Source organism: Saccoglossus kowalevskii, chromosome 17, assembly GCF_978046115.1.
Source record: "Saccoglossus kowalevskii chromosome 17, keSacKowa6.1, whole genome shotgun sequence".
NCBI lineage: Eukaryota > Metazoa > Hemichordata > Enteropneusta > Harrimaniidae > Saccoglossus > Saccoglossus kowalevskii.
The window spans coordinates 29,764,952-29,782,733 of NC_140657.1; the positions used below are offsets into that span (position 1 = coordinate 29,764,952).

Below are 17,782 nucleotides of genomic sequence, written 5' to 3' on the forward strand. Positions count from 1 at the left end.
TCAATACAAGATATCCCCCAACTCTTGAAAATTTAGTTAAATGAAAAATTTAATCTGTGTGTGATATTGCTGATCACTATATTTGTTTACCAATAGCACTAGAGCTTAATCTCCAAGATGATCAATTAGAACAGTTTTTGGGGCATGCATTATACTGGTACATTGTCATACATTGTTTGACCTAATAGCATTCATTGTTGGATGTTATTGGAAGATTTCATTGCTGACGCACTGTTTGAAATTTCTTAAAATTGTGTACCAGACACCAGGGTACGCAAAAGTTCACAAGGCCTGCTAGAAAGTTATTACCGGTACCCTGCCTTAACAATTATTTTTAAATACCTCTATTCTTATTCCAGCTAAGCACACCAGCTAAGTATTAGCAAAAGTAAATAATGACAATAGCAATGTGAAAAATTTCAGTGTCACTTCCATGTAGAGTCTGATTTATAATTAAAATATTCAATTTAAAATGTTATGATCTTTGTATTAGTCATACTTGTAGAAGGACCTCATATTATTTAGTTAAGCTGCATGTTAAAAATTTTACTTGAAGCAAACAATGAAAAAATGTCACCAGACCACTGGGCATCCAAGTTTTAATTTATATCTGACTGGAAAGTTTGCCATCTTGGCATACAGACAGGCAGTAATTACAAACACTGGTTAACATTGAATATAACAGCGAAACTGGGTAAAACATGTATTACTTTCATAATGCATAGACATCCGCTATAACACTGTGACATTCTGTGATATTTTGAAATGTGAATTGGTCATGTGATTAAAATGTTATTTAATTGTGATCCTGAGTGAATTGGTCTGAATGTTAGGTTTGAATTAGAGGATTTAATTAGTGACTAAATGAAAGTAATCAATCATTCACTAATATCGATTGTTAGTACCTATAAATGTAAGTGTTAAGGTCCAACTGGCATGCAAGGTTAGTCACAAATGTGCAACTTACTTTTCAAGTTCATCCCATCGGAAATCTACAGGCCAGGCTTTAAAGTGAAAATCATACTGCGATAAAAGTTTCTGCAGAAAACAAAAAAAACATAGTGAAAGTCATTTTTCAAGTGATATCACATGATATATCAGGTGATGTATTGGGTGATATATCAGGTGATGTATTGGCTGATATATCAGAGGATGTATTGGGTGATATATCATGTGATGTATTGGGTGATATATCATGTGATGTATTGGCTGATATATCAGAGGATGTATAGGGTGATATATCAGAGGATGTATTGGGTGATATATCAGAGGATGTATTGAGTGATATATCATGTGATGTATTGGGTGATATATCAGAGGATGTATTGGGTGATATATCAGAGGATGTATTGGGTGATATATCAGAGGATGTATTGAGTGATATATCATGTGATGTATTGGGTGATATATCAGAGGATGTATTGGGTGATATATCATGTGATGTATTGGCTGACATATCATGTGATGTATTGGCTGACATATCATGTGATGTATTGGGTGATATATCAGAGGATGTATTGGGTGATATATCAGAGGATGTATTGGGTGATATATCAGAGGATGTATTGGGTGATATATCAGAGGATGTATTGGGTGATATATCAGAGGATGTATTGAGTGATATATCATGTGATGTATTGGGTGATATATCAGAGGATGTATTGGGTGATATATCAGAGGATGTATTGGGTGATATATCATGTGATGCATTGGGTGATATATCATGTGATGTATTGGGTGATATATCAGGTGATGTATTGGCTGATATATCAGGTGATGTATTGGCTGATATATCGAAGAATGTATCAGGTGATATATCATGTGATGTATTGGGTAATATATCATGTGATGTATTGGCTGATATATCGAAGAATGTATTGGGTGATATATCAGAGGATGTATTGAGTGATGTATTGGGTGATATATCAGAGGATGTATTGGGTAATGTATCAGGTGATGTATTGGGTGATATATTGGGTGATGTATCATGTGATGTATTGGCTGATATATCAGAAGATGCATTGGGTGATATATCATGTGATGTATTGGCTGACATATCATGTGATGTATTGGCTGATATATCAGAGGATGTATTGGCTGATATATCAGGTGATGTATTGGGTGATGTATTGGGTGATATATCAGAAGATGTATTGAGTGATATATCATGTGATGTATTGGGTAATATATCAGGTGATGTATTGGGTGATATATTGGGTGATGTATCATGTGATGTATTGGCTGATATATCATGTGATGTATTGGGTAATATATCATGTGATGTATTGGGTAATATATCAGGTGATGTATTGGGTGATATATTGGGTGATGTATCATGTGATGTATTGGCTGACATATCATGTGATGTATTGGCTGATATATCAGAGGATGTATTGGGTGATATATCAGGTGATGTATTGGGTGATTTATCAGAAGATGTATTGAGTGATATATCATATGATGTATTGGGTAATATATCAGGTGATGTATTGGGTGATATATTGGGTGATGTATCAGAGGATGTATTGGCTGATATATCAGGTGATGTATTGGGTGATATATCATTTGATGTATTGGGTGATATAACAGTAGATGTATTGGGTGACATATCAGGTGATGTATTGGCTGATATATCAGGTGATGTATTGGCTGATATATCAGAGGATGTATTGGGTGATGTATTGGGTGATATATCATGTGATGTATTGGGTGATATATCATTTGATGTATTGGGTGATATATCAGGTGATGTATTGGGTGATATATCATTTGATGTATTGGGTGATATATTAGATGATATATCATTTGATGTATTGGGTTATATATCAGATGATATGTCATGTGATGTTTTGGGTGATATATCAGGTGATGAAACATGTTGAAGTTGATAATTTTGTGAATACAGATCATATCAAACACTGACCACTCAAGGCCATTTTTGTCCAAAGCAACCCTCACTAGGGTGAAACACATTATTAGTGGTTTATTGGCCCAAATTAAAACACAACTGTAACTATATGTGTATATAAAGTTGATCAAAGACAAAGTCTTCTCTTCACTTCGTGGCTGTTGAGCCTTATGCAAGTGAATATCTACCATAGTTGTCAGAGTATAAACCACTCCAGGAAAATGGCAAATTGACGAAAAATTGGGGGGGGGGGGCTTATAGTTAAAAGTTAAAACTTCTCCTGAGTGATCATTTATGCTAATTTATTTATAAACAAATCAATGTCTTCATCAACTACCATCGTCCAAATTAACTTGAGGATCGATCGTTACGCCCTAGGGTCACTAATCACTCTTGGGTGCATTTACTAAGTGGAACAGAATTCAACCCTGCGTTTCACATGAATATTGGTCTGTATGTTTTGGGGTCCAAACTGTACTCGTCTTTTCCGATTAAATGATGGTTTTAAAAAAAAATATATAATATGACACCCGAAACGGCACACATTTATCAGGGTCCCGGGTCACGAGGATGGGGTCATGGATAGTTCATTACATACATGTTGTTTATTCAAATCACCTCATTCATACATCATCGTCAAAAGTTGTCGGTGCTGATAACCAAAGACCTGTTAATCAAACAAGTGTCTCTCGCGTTTGCAACATGGAACTTTGCAAAAATAAACTCTGTGGATATAGTCATTTCCATGTACCAACTCAGACTATCAAGCGCAAGTGATCATGTTTCATGTACAATCAATCCTGTGGAGTACATTGCAATACATGTAACTTTGAAAAGTCCGGAAAATGGGAAATTTGTTTAAAGTCTTTCAATCAGATGGCATGTAGTGCAGACAGACGTCATTCAAATTAAAAGGGCATTGTGTCATGTACCGGTAGATGAACATATGTTTTGCACCTCGTTCTTACACCATGATAACCAAAGACCTGTCAATCAAACAAGTGTTTCTCTCATTTGCAACATGGAACAAAGGCAATGTTTCTTTAGAAAAACATTTGTGGATTAGGCAATTAAACGCAGCTACCGGCGACTGAAGCACAGGCCTTTCTTCCGGGTCTTTCCTCAGTGAATTGAATACGATTATGGGCAAATCGAAAATTATAATACACGGCATGTTGGCAGTTGGCATGTCACATTACAGATGTAATCAGCTTGAGTTTGGTGTGCCGTATGAGCTTCAATGCAGACCCTGTGATACGGTGTGGTAGCAAAGTGCAGACCCTGTGATACGGTGTGGTAGCAAAGTGCAGACCCTGTGATACGGTGTGGTAGCAAAGTGCAGACCCTGTGATACGGTGTGGTAGCAAAGTGCAGACCCTGTGATACGGTGTGGTAGCAAAGTGCAGAACCTGTGATACGGTGTGGTAGCACAGTGCAGACCCTGTGATACGGTGTGGTAGCAAAGTGCAGACCCTGTGATACGGTGTGGTAGCAAAGTGCAGACCCTGTGATATGGTGTGGTAGCAAAGTGCAGACCCTGTGATACGGTGTGGTAGCAAAGTGCAGACCCTGTGATACGGTGTGGTAACAAAGTGCAGACCCTGTGATACGGTGTGGTAGCAAAGTGCAGACCCTGTGATACGGTGTGGTAGCAAAGTGCAGACCCTGTGATACGGTGTGGTAGCAAAGTGCAGACCCTGTGATACGGTGTGGTAGCAAAGTTGCTAGTTTGCAACAAGACATAGCATAGATTGTTTTGAAGATTATGGATAGCGATCTCTCCATGAATGGCCGATATTATCTGAAGGCAAAGAAGCCAGTGTTTAACCACTTGCCAAGAATCTGTGTTGCCCAGCTATGTTGCAATGGTTTCCTGACTAAAACTGAAGCTGTGCCTGCGGTTCAACAGTTACTACATGGAACGCATTTCAAAGTGGGGTACATTAACGTTTGTGTATACTGTGCAAACAAATCAAACGGCCATTTTCAGGGCCACCATATCCTTCAGAAAGGAAACTACCGTTATTCACATACCAAATAATTTTCCAGGCCGGGGTGGGGGCGATTTATAATCGGATAAATGACTTGTAAAATGCTGTAAATTGGAGGGGGGCTTATACTCGAGCAGGGGTTTATACTCGGACAAGCACGGTATAAGAACACAGCATTCATTATGGTAATATTATTTGACACCATGAAGAGAGCAATGCAATGTAACAACAACAATACCTTGGCATTTGGTGAATTGTTAACACTTGCATCATGTAATATTTTAAGAAATTGTCTGTATTCAGGATTTGAAAGTCTACCAATCCCTACAAAAAAGAAGAAATTTTGGATAAACACACAGCATGATGGTACATCTATGTAGCCTTAGAGGAGATATCAGACTCGCACAGTGATTCTGATAGGGCAGTAGAAAAATGTTTTATTTGATACCACCAATACATGTATTGGAGGGCATCTCAATGAATAATTACTGTAGCAGTGTCAGACCATTGTGATGTTAAACAAAGTACTGTGTGTTTACCACTATGCTGTATATATCTTGAGAGAAACATTAGACATTAGAGGTAGTAAAGGTACTGTAGTAAAGATCAGCGTATATTTGACATGCGTAAAATGAAGATACTGTAAAATTACTGACAACTAGATTTTATGTGGTATGTGCAATTTGAGGCAGTTTCTCTGAGATTTACAAAAAAAAATATTAAAAAAAACATACAAAAAGGGAAGACATCATTTGAGACACCTATACATGTACTTCCTTCTTTTCTTGAGATGGGACACAACGCTGACAACACACATACCACAACAGTTCACATAACAGAATCCCACAAAGATTATAATGATATTTGCCACTTGAGGGCACCAGTGTTTACTTGACATACCTCTTACACAAACTGCTCCAAATAACAACACTAATATACTACCAGCAAATTTAGCCAAACTAAGCAGCCCTTCAGGACAGAAATAACCTACAAAAAAGGAAATACAGTAAGTTTTCAATAAAAGATATACTTTGTAATATTATTTTATAAAATACATTGCAATGAAATGAGTACTGGGTATCTGATTACTTATTTGCTTTTGTGAGAATGTTTGTTTGCTATTCTTACCTCGTCTGTATAAAAAAAGTCCAATTCCCGGTGACATGTACCAGCCTACATTCCAAAAGAAATTAACCTAAACAAATAATGATAGAAAAATCACTATGACAACACAATTAAAGTACAATGCTTTCATGTGTCTTATAAATCGGTAAAGTGCTTTAATTTTAGCAACAGACAAATTTAAGCAAATTCTGTAGCAGTGAAAATTTTACTAGTTTTATTAGGTCCTAGAGAGTTGTATTGACTTTTCACAAAATGCTATCCGCATGAACATCGAAATCATCAATTCATGAAAAATCCATAGCAGTGACCGGATGGACATTTCTATGTCTTGATCAAAATTTCAATAAAAAAAATGAAAACAAATGATGCAGGTTTATATTTTGAGAAAGAATGACTTTGTCATTTACATGTACAGTATAAGGCGAAATGAATTACAAACCTGTAAAATACTTTACTTTAGCTGGATTTTATTTTCATTAAATCATCTGTTCAGCAGAAATAGCAAAAAATCCAGTATTTTCATGTGTACATCAGGATTGGGTTGTTCCATCCACATGACTGCACCAACATTATAACATGTACATGTATTTGCCCATCTTCACTGCCATCATCTATATCGACTTTGTTTACATGTTTGCCACTTAATTATGATTGAGCGTTTTTAGGCTAGTAGTGTGAGCAGTTTAATTGTAATGACATCGTTTTAAATTTCCAGTATTTGGACAAACACGTTAGGTTGATTGCTACATGTACATGTATTGTTGGAGGGTTCAGTTTATGGGGCGATGTCTGACATAAGAACACAGGTTGGCTAAAACTAACAGCAGTGACATTTGATCTGAAACTCACCCATTTTACAACTGTATCACTGTGTCTTTCTAACCGATTAGCTTCATAATCATGGCCCTGCAATCAATCAAATCAAAAACATGGTGAAACAAGCCATGCATGGCGCAGTCCCCACTAGTTATCAAAGTTATATAGTTTTGTTTATAGTAATAGCATAGTAATATTTTAGGTAAATATTTCGTAAACGTTCACTTTGTACTGAATGGTACTGAATGGGGAATACAATGTAAGCTAAGATTAAGTGACCACACCCAGCTTTTACTCACAATAGCCACACCCAAATTGAACTCCCCACACAGCACTATTAGCTACAACGAATTGGGTACTGGACATCTCAACCCCAAAAAATATCGGCCCATTTTTTTATTGGACAACTCGACCCAGTACCCCTAAGACATCTCGACCCACCTACACCTATAGCCAAAACAAAGTCAGCTTGGACATTCAGTTGTGATACATGACAAAACAAACGCTGCCAGTGATATATTTTGCGAATAACAACCCCAAAATAAATGCAATCAAAGGCGCCGACCACGCGTGTTGGAAATAAATAGAACACGTGAAACAAGTCTCACCAGCCTTTTTCGCTCACGCAAACGCACACACACATGCTATTTCCGTATATTGAATATGATGGCAAGGGGAAAAAAACACCGAAAAGGACAAGTTTAAATCATGTTATATTGCTCTCTGTGGCTGGTGTTCCAAATCAATAGATGTCGATCAACGTTGAACTAGATAGAGGTTTGCGCCGCCACATTGAGATAGGGTATATATCTTATTCTTGTTCACAATTCAAACAAATAAATAAAAGTAAATTTTGTTGTGATTCGAAACAAATCACTGAAAAGCTACAGTGAAGCATCACAGAGTTGAAATTGTCATTATTGTCTGCTTGTCCGAATTTGAGTTGTTTCTAGTGCTGAAATGACATGACTCACTCCGACCATGTAAATACATAGGGCCCAATGATCGAATCGTAAATATGAAATCTCCCATTATGACTTGTCTTTGTACCAGCTTTGAAGAAAATCTGTATGGCGTCTCTGAGAAATAACGACGGACGCACGCACTGGCGGACACACACACACGCAGGCACGGAACACAAAACACAAGTGCCCGTTTCGGATTACGTTCGACGGGAACAATAACCCAGAACCCAGTTCGTCCGTGTATTGTACAGTATTTTATTTTATGGGCAGTTTGTTAGAATATGACACAGACACCACCAATATTCACAGACAATTAACACATAACCTGGCCGACTTAAACCTCTGGCCGACCTCTCTGAGTTCACTTTCGGGGTCAAATAAAGATACCTTTTTCTCGAAAATTACACCCAATTTTGTATTTCACGTATGGCCATGACTACAGATATTTCTGATATGGCAGGTTCCCAATCTCTGCATTCCACCACGATGTCATGCAACTCTCCATATTTAGACTAATACACCCCTCACCCCCAAAATGATGGTGATGTGAAACCGGAGATGTGAGTGTCTCACTCGAGTTGCATCATCGCGACATGGTGACATACTCACCGTTTTGGAGATCGGTTCGCTATCACTGGAATAGCGCAGTATCTTCAATTTTTAATCAATATTTTTTGGCTGAAATACTTATACTCACCCTAATTTCACCTTTACCGTATAGTCTATACAACCGCGGTCCAAATACACAGCGTACTACAAGAGACGCCATGTTGGATTTGGCTCAATACTTAGCCTCGTTCGAGGTACTGAGCATTGCACGTTACAAGCCGAATACAGACTGGCTCAGCTGTGTTGATTTTTTCCATCCTTATTTATAGAATATTGAATAAAATGCAATACAGATGCGAAGAAAGACAAATATAATATAATGGTGAATATTTAGTTTACTAATGTATGTACATGACCTTGTCTTGAGGTAGCTGACTTCATTGTTTTCAGTTTTCTATGTATTTTGCTATTTGTATTATTATTTTTTTAATCTGTAATATTTAAAAAAAAACGTAAATGCGCAATTTATTTTTGTTATAATTGTTTGTTATAATTGTTTGTTTTTGTTTTTTGTTTGTTTCTGGGTGTCAATTTATTACACGTCACTATTTTTCCAGACAGTATTTTTATATAATAAATTGTTATGTTCTTTTCTATTATACCTTCGTAATCGTTCTATTAGATAGACACGTGTTTCTATTTGCCTACTAACATTTTTACTGTGAAAACAGAAGCGGGAAAAGTTAACACTGGCGTTTAAGACCAGACTTTTATTATCCCTTGTTTCGCAAACCCGCCGAATGAACAGGAGTCGAAAATGAAATAAAAATAAAATTTTATTTCAGCGTAATTTCCGAATTGTAAGTGCAAAAAATTGCTAAAAAAACTTATTTTTATCTTCATTTTTTTTCCACCCGCCGCATAACACCCCCAAGTTGCAATTCGTGGGAATATATGATCAAAGTACCGAAGTCTTGCGCAGATGAGAAACAAGGTTATACATCGATTAAAATTTTATTTCATTTTTTCTCTCCGATCAATGATCTCACTTACAATTCTTTGAGAATCACACAAATCTAAAGGAAAAAAATAATTAATTTTATTTTTTCCGCCCTCCTCAAAAAAATTGCCTAACAAAAACCCGAGAAACAAGAAATAAAAAAAAGTCTGGCCTAAAGGTTAATAAATTCAGTTTCAATCCAATTCATTCTACGGTGCTTTTTCAGTATTCCTATACTGCCCTAACTGTGCAAAACATAAAAAACGGCGGAAAAATTATCTACAAGAATATTCACAAAATGATGCCAATACGATGTAAAATAAGCTTTATTGCCACAGTGACTGGTAGACAGCATATAGTTAGTTCGTAGACATTATATTATTAAGAAGAACACGGTATATTTTTCGAAGTTTAAATGTCCGCCAAAACCAAAAATGGGCATTTTATTTTAGAAAAAATTACTTCACGAAAATTCATAATTGTATCTTCAGCTTGTCCTCTAAAATTATTTTACAAAAAGGAAGGAGGCGGTAAATTTAAAATCAGTGGAAACAGGTTGTTTTCGACTTTGCAGAACACTCATATAGAACGCCTTTGATATCAAACAGAAAGACATAAGTTATTAAGTAATATATCAATATTACTTAAGAATTTCTGATGTTCAGGTATTTAAATAAGTCATGAGTTCAAGAGAGAATATCATAACGAGAATTATTATTATATCATGATAATTCGATATATCTGTGGTTCAGGTAGTTGCCATGGTTGCGCGCCGTATTACATGTCATTATGCTGACGCGGACAATGTAAAACATTCTAAACTTCTAAAGCTGGGACGACGGCACATTTCCCAGTCTGAAGACACCATCGGAGCGACAAAGTATTGACAGATGTTATCCCTAGCCTGAAGACCACTTAAAGTACCTTGATTGCTCCTAACTCGAAGATCATGGACAAACTATCTTTATGTAATGCGCCTCTCTGGCCGTCCGTGCTGGTTATCTTAAGTATCGCTTGTTTAGCTTTTAGCAATAATCTTCCAAAGATTGTTCGTGGACGCCAGCTTTGTTTACAAGGAGCGTACTACCTTTGTAGATTATGTGTCTATATTTACGTTGGATTTCATTACGTCTGGGTCCCAGCGAATCGTTATATGGCTACACTGGTGAATATATTAGTAGTGTCGGACATCCCTTTGGAAGACGAGGAACGCGTTTACTATGCATTATCTTTGCTTGTTTCCGAGGCATTCTTCGTATTTTCTATTATGTATTTTGGCAACGCGTTCTCCCTCGATCGCTCTGCTCTTAAGGTTACACTTTCTTGGCTACTGCGTCGAACCACTCGTAAGAATAAACGCACAACGAAGACGAATAATGGTACCAACAAAAAACAAAGACATCGTAAAATAGGTGTTGTACTTCGTCGTTCTGACGCCTGTCCGAACTTGCTACATTCATACAATATTCAATCTGGAAAAAAAGTTATCAAGAAAAACGTTGGTGTTCAAAAGAGAAGTCGACGCAACGCTCACGAAGATGGGTATGATTGGACACCAATTGCTTCCCGTTCAAGTACCAACCGCTTCTCGTCTAGAAGATGCACTGCACATTCACGAGATGAGTATATGCTACGTTCCAAATACGATTTCAGTGAACGCAATGTGTTATCCTGGCCATGGCAGTTTCAAATTCGAGGAAAGGTTCCTGCCAGTTTACGCCGTCTCTTGTAATCACGAGATGTATTTTAATGTACTTTTAAAACCTCATTTCGAAAAAAAAGTTATAAGCCCAAAAAATGTTAAACTAAACAACAAAATAAAATTGGTTGTTGATCTGATAAATGGTGTTTTGTTTGTTTGTTTGTTTGTTTGTGTTGGTAAATACCAGTGAAATACCCTGATTTGTCACAGTGGTCTTGGTCAAGACAATAAAGATGTATACTGTTGGGATTGTTCATGGCCGGGTTTAGTCATCGAGACATGACCCGTTAATCCTGTTTTGTTTTTCGTGGTTTTCTTGTAAATGAGTACTCTGATGTGATAATGAAAGCAAATGTGTCTCTTCGTAGTCAAGCTCGATTTGAAGGAAAAAATAACAATCTGTTTAAAATCCGTTGTAGGGTATAGGCCCATTTTTTCTTGAAGAAAATAGACGGAGATAAACAAAAATATAATCATAAAATATGACAAATAAATATACTGGTGTCATACATCAGATTTTAATCAAGATTAGTGATAAGAACATCTACAGCAAGATGAACCATGGCAATAGTTCTATTTTAAATGAGGGTATAACTTGAATAAAATCAATTATAAATTGCGTTTTTGGGAATAATGATCTCATGGTTCGTCCATTAAACGCCCGATTCTGGCGGGCATTTTGAATTGAAAATTTGTCATTATACTGAACAGAAATTGTTCCTTATTAGGTTCATATTTCAAAAACTAGTTCCGGTAGCCCAAGTCAAGTTTTTCATCGATCACCAACAGTTAAAAGGCGGTGGTCGTTGCGCTACGCATGTGCCAGGTATATGGGTGTAATGTAAACATATAAAATTACTGTGTAATTTGTTAATATTTTTTTTCTTACTTTTTATATGGGCTTGTCCTGAAATAAAAGATAATAATAATAAAATAAACAAATGTGGCGACTTTGACTGTTGCGCAGATCAACGAGTACAAACTAAGACGTTACCAAGCTTTAATTAGGTATTTTTAGGTGATTGGAAGGTATCGAAGGAGTCACCGGCGGTAATTAGTGTAAGTCGCGCCCAGGTCAAACCTCATAACTTCTGTTTACCATTAAAAGAGCGCATTGGATTGTGGGAAAATCAATGTTTATCAACACTAATGTCACACATGCGCAGCGCGACGACCACTGCCTTTTAACTGTTGGTGATCGATGATTTGGAATGGGTATACCTATCGTTGAAACCATAATAAGCCACAGATATAATAAGGTGTGTTTCGATGTTGATAATTTCTATATATTTATTGATTATTTGTTCCAATTTAATGAGTAATTCCGAGTTATGTGTTTATAGATGTTATACATATTTATTTCGCTCCAGTTTGTATAGAAATCAATCTCTGAAATTCCATGATTAGTTTAGTACGCAGTCACTGATTGGTTGACCTCCTTTTTTAAAATTTAACGGCAGTTCTGTTCTTGTTGGTCCGTGCTCAACTGTCAACGTTTATGTTTTATGACATTCTACAAGTCTCTGTAACTACCAGAAGTTTACAATGGTAAATTCGTTTGAAGTGTTTCGATCAGCAATAAATGATGTTTACGTTGAATAAGTGATTCGTGAGTTTGCAAGCTCAAGTTTTTCCGTTGATTGAGAAATCGTATCTAATGAAGTTGGAATGTGTCCGACCGAACCCAACTACAAACAAACTCTATACAAACTCTATTGGATGTGTGAAGGTTAAAAACGGCTTGACCAATACTTTCCCAATTGAGAAAGGCATCAGACAGAGCGATGGTCTAAGTCCGCTGCCTTTTAATATATACTTAAATGATATTAAAAGCCATATAAATGCATCACACAATGACCCACCAACTTTATTAAATAACCAACTTCCATGTCTACTCTATGCAGATGACTTGCTTCTCCTTTCAGAAACCAATACAGGTTTTCAGAATGCGATTAATTCCCTGCAATTATACTGCCACAAATGGAAGTTGGAGATCAACATTACAAAATCTAAAACAATCATATTTAACAAAGCAGGTAGACGCCTAGACAAATATAATTTTTTTATAAACCAGGATGTACTGGAAAGAGTGACATCATACACTTACCTTGGCATAAATTTAAATACAACAGAGAAATTAGAAAAAGCCCAGGTAGACCTAAAAAACAAAGCTCTTAAGGCCTGCTTCAAAATGAATCAGCTATTATTTTCGGCAACTTGTACACCACTCAGAATTCATTTGAAGATGTTTGATGCAGTAGTTAGACCAATTCTCTTATACTGCACTGAAATATGGTCTAGTGATATTATTGCCCACACAAAACAGCTTTGGAATTTGACAACACCCATGGAAAAACTCCATACCAAATTCTGCAAGTTGTTATTAAAGGTGAGCAGCAGAGCCTCAAACTTGCCATGTTTAATTGAATTAGGGAGGTACCCTCTTACAATACAGGGTACAAAACAATTGTTAAAATATTGGATGAGGGTTCAGGAAATGCCTGAAAATACATTAGTATGTAAAGCATACAAGCTTGGTATTAAGATGCATGATTCTGGTACTAAAAACTGGGTATCTGGTGTGAAAAAGATTTTGGAAAACCTAAATTTAAGTAATATCTGGAAAGATGTGCAAATTAAATACAGCAATGCTACTATTGAAGACATTACAGAAAAACTTAAAATGCAATTCCAGAAAAAAAGTAAAGAATGCATGTTTGATGATGATAAGGGCGTGCATCACAAAAACAAATTGAGAACATACAGAGAAATAAAAACTGATTATTCTTTTGAGAAATACCTCCAAATAATTAAAAATCCACTATATCGTGCTGCAATGACTAAACTTAGAATAAATGCCCACCGTTTACAGATTGAATCAGGTAGATACAAAAACATCTCCATCTCTGATAGAATATGCCCTGTCTGTGATCTTGGAGAAATTGAAGATGAGAAACATTTCCCTTTCACGTGCCAGCTATATGATAAAGAAAGAACCAGCCTTTTTACTAAACATAAAATGTATGTAGAGAGAGACATTAATAAACATATTAAATAATTAAAACGATCACATAATTAAAGACGTTTCAAAACACATTTATACTTGCTTTATGCTCAGGGAGCAAAAAAATCAAACAATAATTTCAGTACCATCTGCCTCAAAAAAAAAAAAAAAAAAAAAAACCCCACAAAACACAGATTCACATTTATTTACATTATATTACAATTATTCATTTATCTCTTATTGTGAGATATGTATTTATTTCATTCATTTACAGTATTTTTAGTATTTCCTTTTATTTTCATTTTTTTTTTTTATTATTACATGTTTTTGACTTTATTGTATTTTATGTCAAGATCTCAAATGGGATACGATAGCAATAAAGAATTACTTACTTTCTCACAATACCTCTTCCCCTCTTGAATAACTCCGTGAAACAAATCGGACAATAATTCCATGTTGGCATTGTAAAGCAGGGAATCCGTATTAGCCGGAAATCAGGGAAAACATAGTATTTAAAAAAAAATGAAATGAACAGGCTATGGTACACACTGTCACCGTGAATCCTTGCTTTCTGAAAACGAGGCTTGAACCAATCTGAATAGGAAACTAATTGTCTTTGATAAACATCAGCTGTTGGCGTGCATGGTCGATCGTTTTCCGGTAAGCTTCTTTATACGACAGCTACGATGGAAGTTGATGGACTTATGCTGAATTTGGTGAATACCAAAAGGGCAGATCCAAATTCCATAGCGACTGATTTAGGAGTTAAGAATGAGAAGAAAAAACTCGGCGGAAGGGTGAGTCGAAAATTTAATTTTCAAATTTAACTTTTCGTCATTTTCTAAAGGTTAAAAACACGCTACATAGAAACGTTCATGAATGCCTGTCATCTGCGTCAATTGTGGTACTACATGCATGTGATGTTGTGTTTACCATGGAGGCATAAACAGAAGGACCCTCTGTTTATACCTCCATGTGTTTACTAAGTGTATTGATAAACACTGAAAGGGAAACAGACGCACGAACACATGTTTGTATTTCGTAATGATCACGATCGGTTCAGTAGGACGCCCTCATCTGGTGACCCTCGATCGTTTTAATTAGTCCCCGTTTCGAACAAATTACGATTTATGGGTCCGTCCATGCGTTCTGAGCCATTTCTCAGAAATGTTGTGACCAAGCTTGTTTATATACCTGGTACATATGCACATACATTTTTTTGATAATTTGGCCGACTGGTGGTCATTTTAGACCTAAATTCTAAATTATGATATTTAAACGTGTACAGAAATGTTTTCATTTGTGTCTGTGTTGATTCCTGACTAATACATTGTCTGATTCAGATTAAAGTTTGCACACAAGTACTAGAATCGCAGATATTACTGTAAGATCTGTTATTTCGTGATTCAATCAAATTTGACAAATTTATGTCCATTTTCTTCTGTACTTCCCCGATCATAAGCCCCTCCCGAGTATAAGCCCACCCCTCTATTTTTAGTGATTTAATGAGTTGAGGGCATTCCTGATTATAAGCCCAGGGTTTTTTTACCAACGTCAACGACATTTAGTGAAATATGCATGTAAAAAGGTATATACAACTTTGATTCTTTACAAGGCAGTTCACTGCATACACACTTGCAGCAACAAGATACAAGTTAGTCCAGTGCTTAAACTACATTCAGGACATCATTTCAGAATTAAAATGTCCATGTGGCTTACATTCAACATGTGAACCAAATATTTTCTATAGCCGCAAATAATCCCCATAATTGTGGATCACTACTAGTGATGGACATTGTATTTAATACAGAACTGGGACTGTGAATTTTCAATGCTTATTTCTATGAATATTTTCAGGTTATTAAAGTTGAATATAATAAATTCATGCATAATTTTTCCTTCAAAGGCTAGGTTAAAAGAAAGGCAACTGAAAAGACGAATTGATAAAAGATTGTCACGTACTCGTCAACTTGAGCAAAGCAGTGACCAAGTAGAACAATTCGACATAGAGAAAACCGCAAAAGTGAAACTCAAAAAATCCAAAACACAACTGGAATCTCCTGTGTCGTCCACGAAGCGACCAAAACAGACTATTTCATCATTATTTACACATAATCCAGATGTCCCACAAGTTGAGAGGTAAGAATATGTAAGCTATTTATTTAATATAAATCTTACTGGATGGGCCTTTATCATGTGCAGACTCTTTTACTGGGCCAAAGGGGGGGGGGGAGGGGTTAATTAAAATTCTGGCACAATTTGTACATTTAGGTGTTTAACTTAGCGTTTATAATGTGTAGAAATCCCTGTAATTTTTGCCAGGGGTATTATCTTTGAATAGAAAAGGGTGTGAATTCAAGATTCTCAATGTATGCACATACCGGTAGGTGAATACAACCTTGTTTTTAAGTCCACATTGTATGTGAAAAGTGTTGTGCTTTCACCAGAGTGTGTTGAGGGCAAAGATTAGAACCCAATCCAACCAGGGCACATTTAAATGTATTTTCCCGTACAAAAATCTGTCTGTGTTAACACTGTCCAATCACCATGTTTACAAATCCAAGTTTAATTTTCAAGTGGCGATTTTTAATCGGCCTCTTTCTCTACAATGGCAAATAAATAAATGTTATATTCTGTATGTGTGTTTGGTAAGATATTTTTTGAAAACTTTCTTCACTAGAATATTTTCAACATTTCTTCTCTTCTGACCCATAACTGCAAGTGATATTTACTTTTACTGAAGGATACATCAGTAAATTCTTAATTTACAGAAATACTGCTTTTAGCTAACACAAAGTACAAATTGATTGCAGTTTTCAGAGAAACCAAAATTTGAAATAAATACTCTTTTTGCTGCATTAGTAGTGTATACGCTAAAATAGTCTATGTCTGTAGTCAAAATAAGTTGTTTTAATAATCAAGTATGCAATATATCCCAAAATGGTATCCCCCAAAATCAACTGCTTAGGAGGTTGGTCTCCTAAAATAGTATGTGAATGTATAAACTTAAACAATAATATTGTGGCCCGTGATTTCTTGTTATTTTAAACTTATTCTTTTTATGAAATGTCAATTTCATTTTATCAAATTACAAATTCCATAACTTTAGTGTGATGTTCTCTAAGATCAATGTATAATGTAAGTCAATTGCATGTCACATCAGTTTAGAGGGTACACAGCTTCTAAATACAGGATTAAAATGAAATATTTAATTGAGGATTTTAAAATTCAAATTCTATATTCTCTGCAGACAGACAGTGAAAGTGAAAAGTGAACCGGTATTTTCATATCAGTCATTTAGTGATTTAAACCTTCATGCCTACATGGTAAGTCACTTTTCATTAACTTTTTTTTTGAGTGTATATTTTATTTAAAGTCACAATCATCAAACATGCTTCAGACTTATAGCTAACTTATAGCAGTTCTGGTTCAAGGCTAAACTGCATCTCACCGACTGTAGTTGTCCAATTCTTAGACTGTCAAAGTCAATTCTATGCAGCCGACAGTGTTAAAATCAATCAGTCAGCTGACAGTTCAAATTACACAGGCCAAAATTTCAATTGACTTAAACACAAAAGTTGATACATGTCATTCCCTTTGTCAACAGTCTGCCAACTGGCCGATCAAAATATGCAGGTATTCCTTCCAATGTGTTAATTTTTACACTAATAATGAGTCATTTGAACAGAATTCTGTAAAATACCTCATTTTCGCTATTTTTG

The 17,782-nt window shown here is 35.8% G+C and overlaps 2 protein-coding genes across 4 annotated transcripts in view; one reads left to right on the forward strand and one right to left on the reverse strand.

The window, feature by feature from the left end:
• The window catches only part of LOC100375565 (phosphatidylserine lipase ABHD16A-like), a 32,491-nt gene extending 23,914 nt beyond the window's left edge, over nucleotides 1-8,577 (reverse strand). For both annotated transcript variants that reach the window (XM_085492294.1, XM_002732496.4), the window contains exons 1-6: nucleotides 8,503-8,577; nucleotides 6,874-6,930; nucleotides 6,028-6,094; nucleotides 5,800-5,886; nucleotides 5,138-5,223; nucleotides 968-1,038 (exon numbers count right to left, since the gene is read on the reverse strand). In XM_085492294.1, the coding sequence (XP_085348420.1) occupies nucleotides 968-1,038; nucleotides 5,138-5,223; nucleotides 5,800-5,886; nucleotides 6,028-6,094; nucleotides 6,874-6,930; nucleotides 8,503-8,574 (440 nt within the window). In that variant the 5' untranslated portion in view covers nucleotides 8,575-8,577. The remainder of the gene's footprint in view (nucleotides 1-967; nucleotides 1,039-5,137; nucleotides 5,224-5,799; nucleotides 5,887-6,027; nucleotides 6,095-6,873; nucleotides 6,931-8,502) is intronic.
• Nucleotides 8,578-14,656: 6,079 nt separating this feature from the next.
• The window catches only part of LOC100375263 (ATP-dependent DNA helicase DDX31-like), a 38,904-nt gene continuing 35,778 nt past the window's right edge, over nucleotides 14,657-17,782 (forward strand). For both annotated transcript variants that reach the window (XM_002732494.4, XM_085492295.1), the window contains exons 1-3: nucleotides 14,657-14,857; nucleotides 15,967-16,199; nucleotides 17,311-17,386. In XM_002732494.4, coding sequence (XP_002732540.2) covers nucleotides 14,747-14,857; nucleotides 15,967-16,199; nucleotides 17,311-17,386 — 420 coding nt within the window. In that variant the 5' untranslated portion in view covers nucleotides 14,657-14,746. The remainder of the gene's footprint in view (nucleotides 14,858-15,966; nucleotides 16,200-17,310; nucleotides 17,387-17,782) is intronic.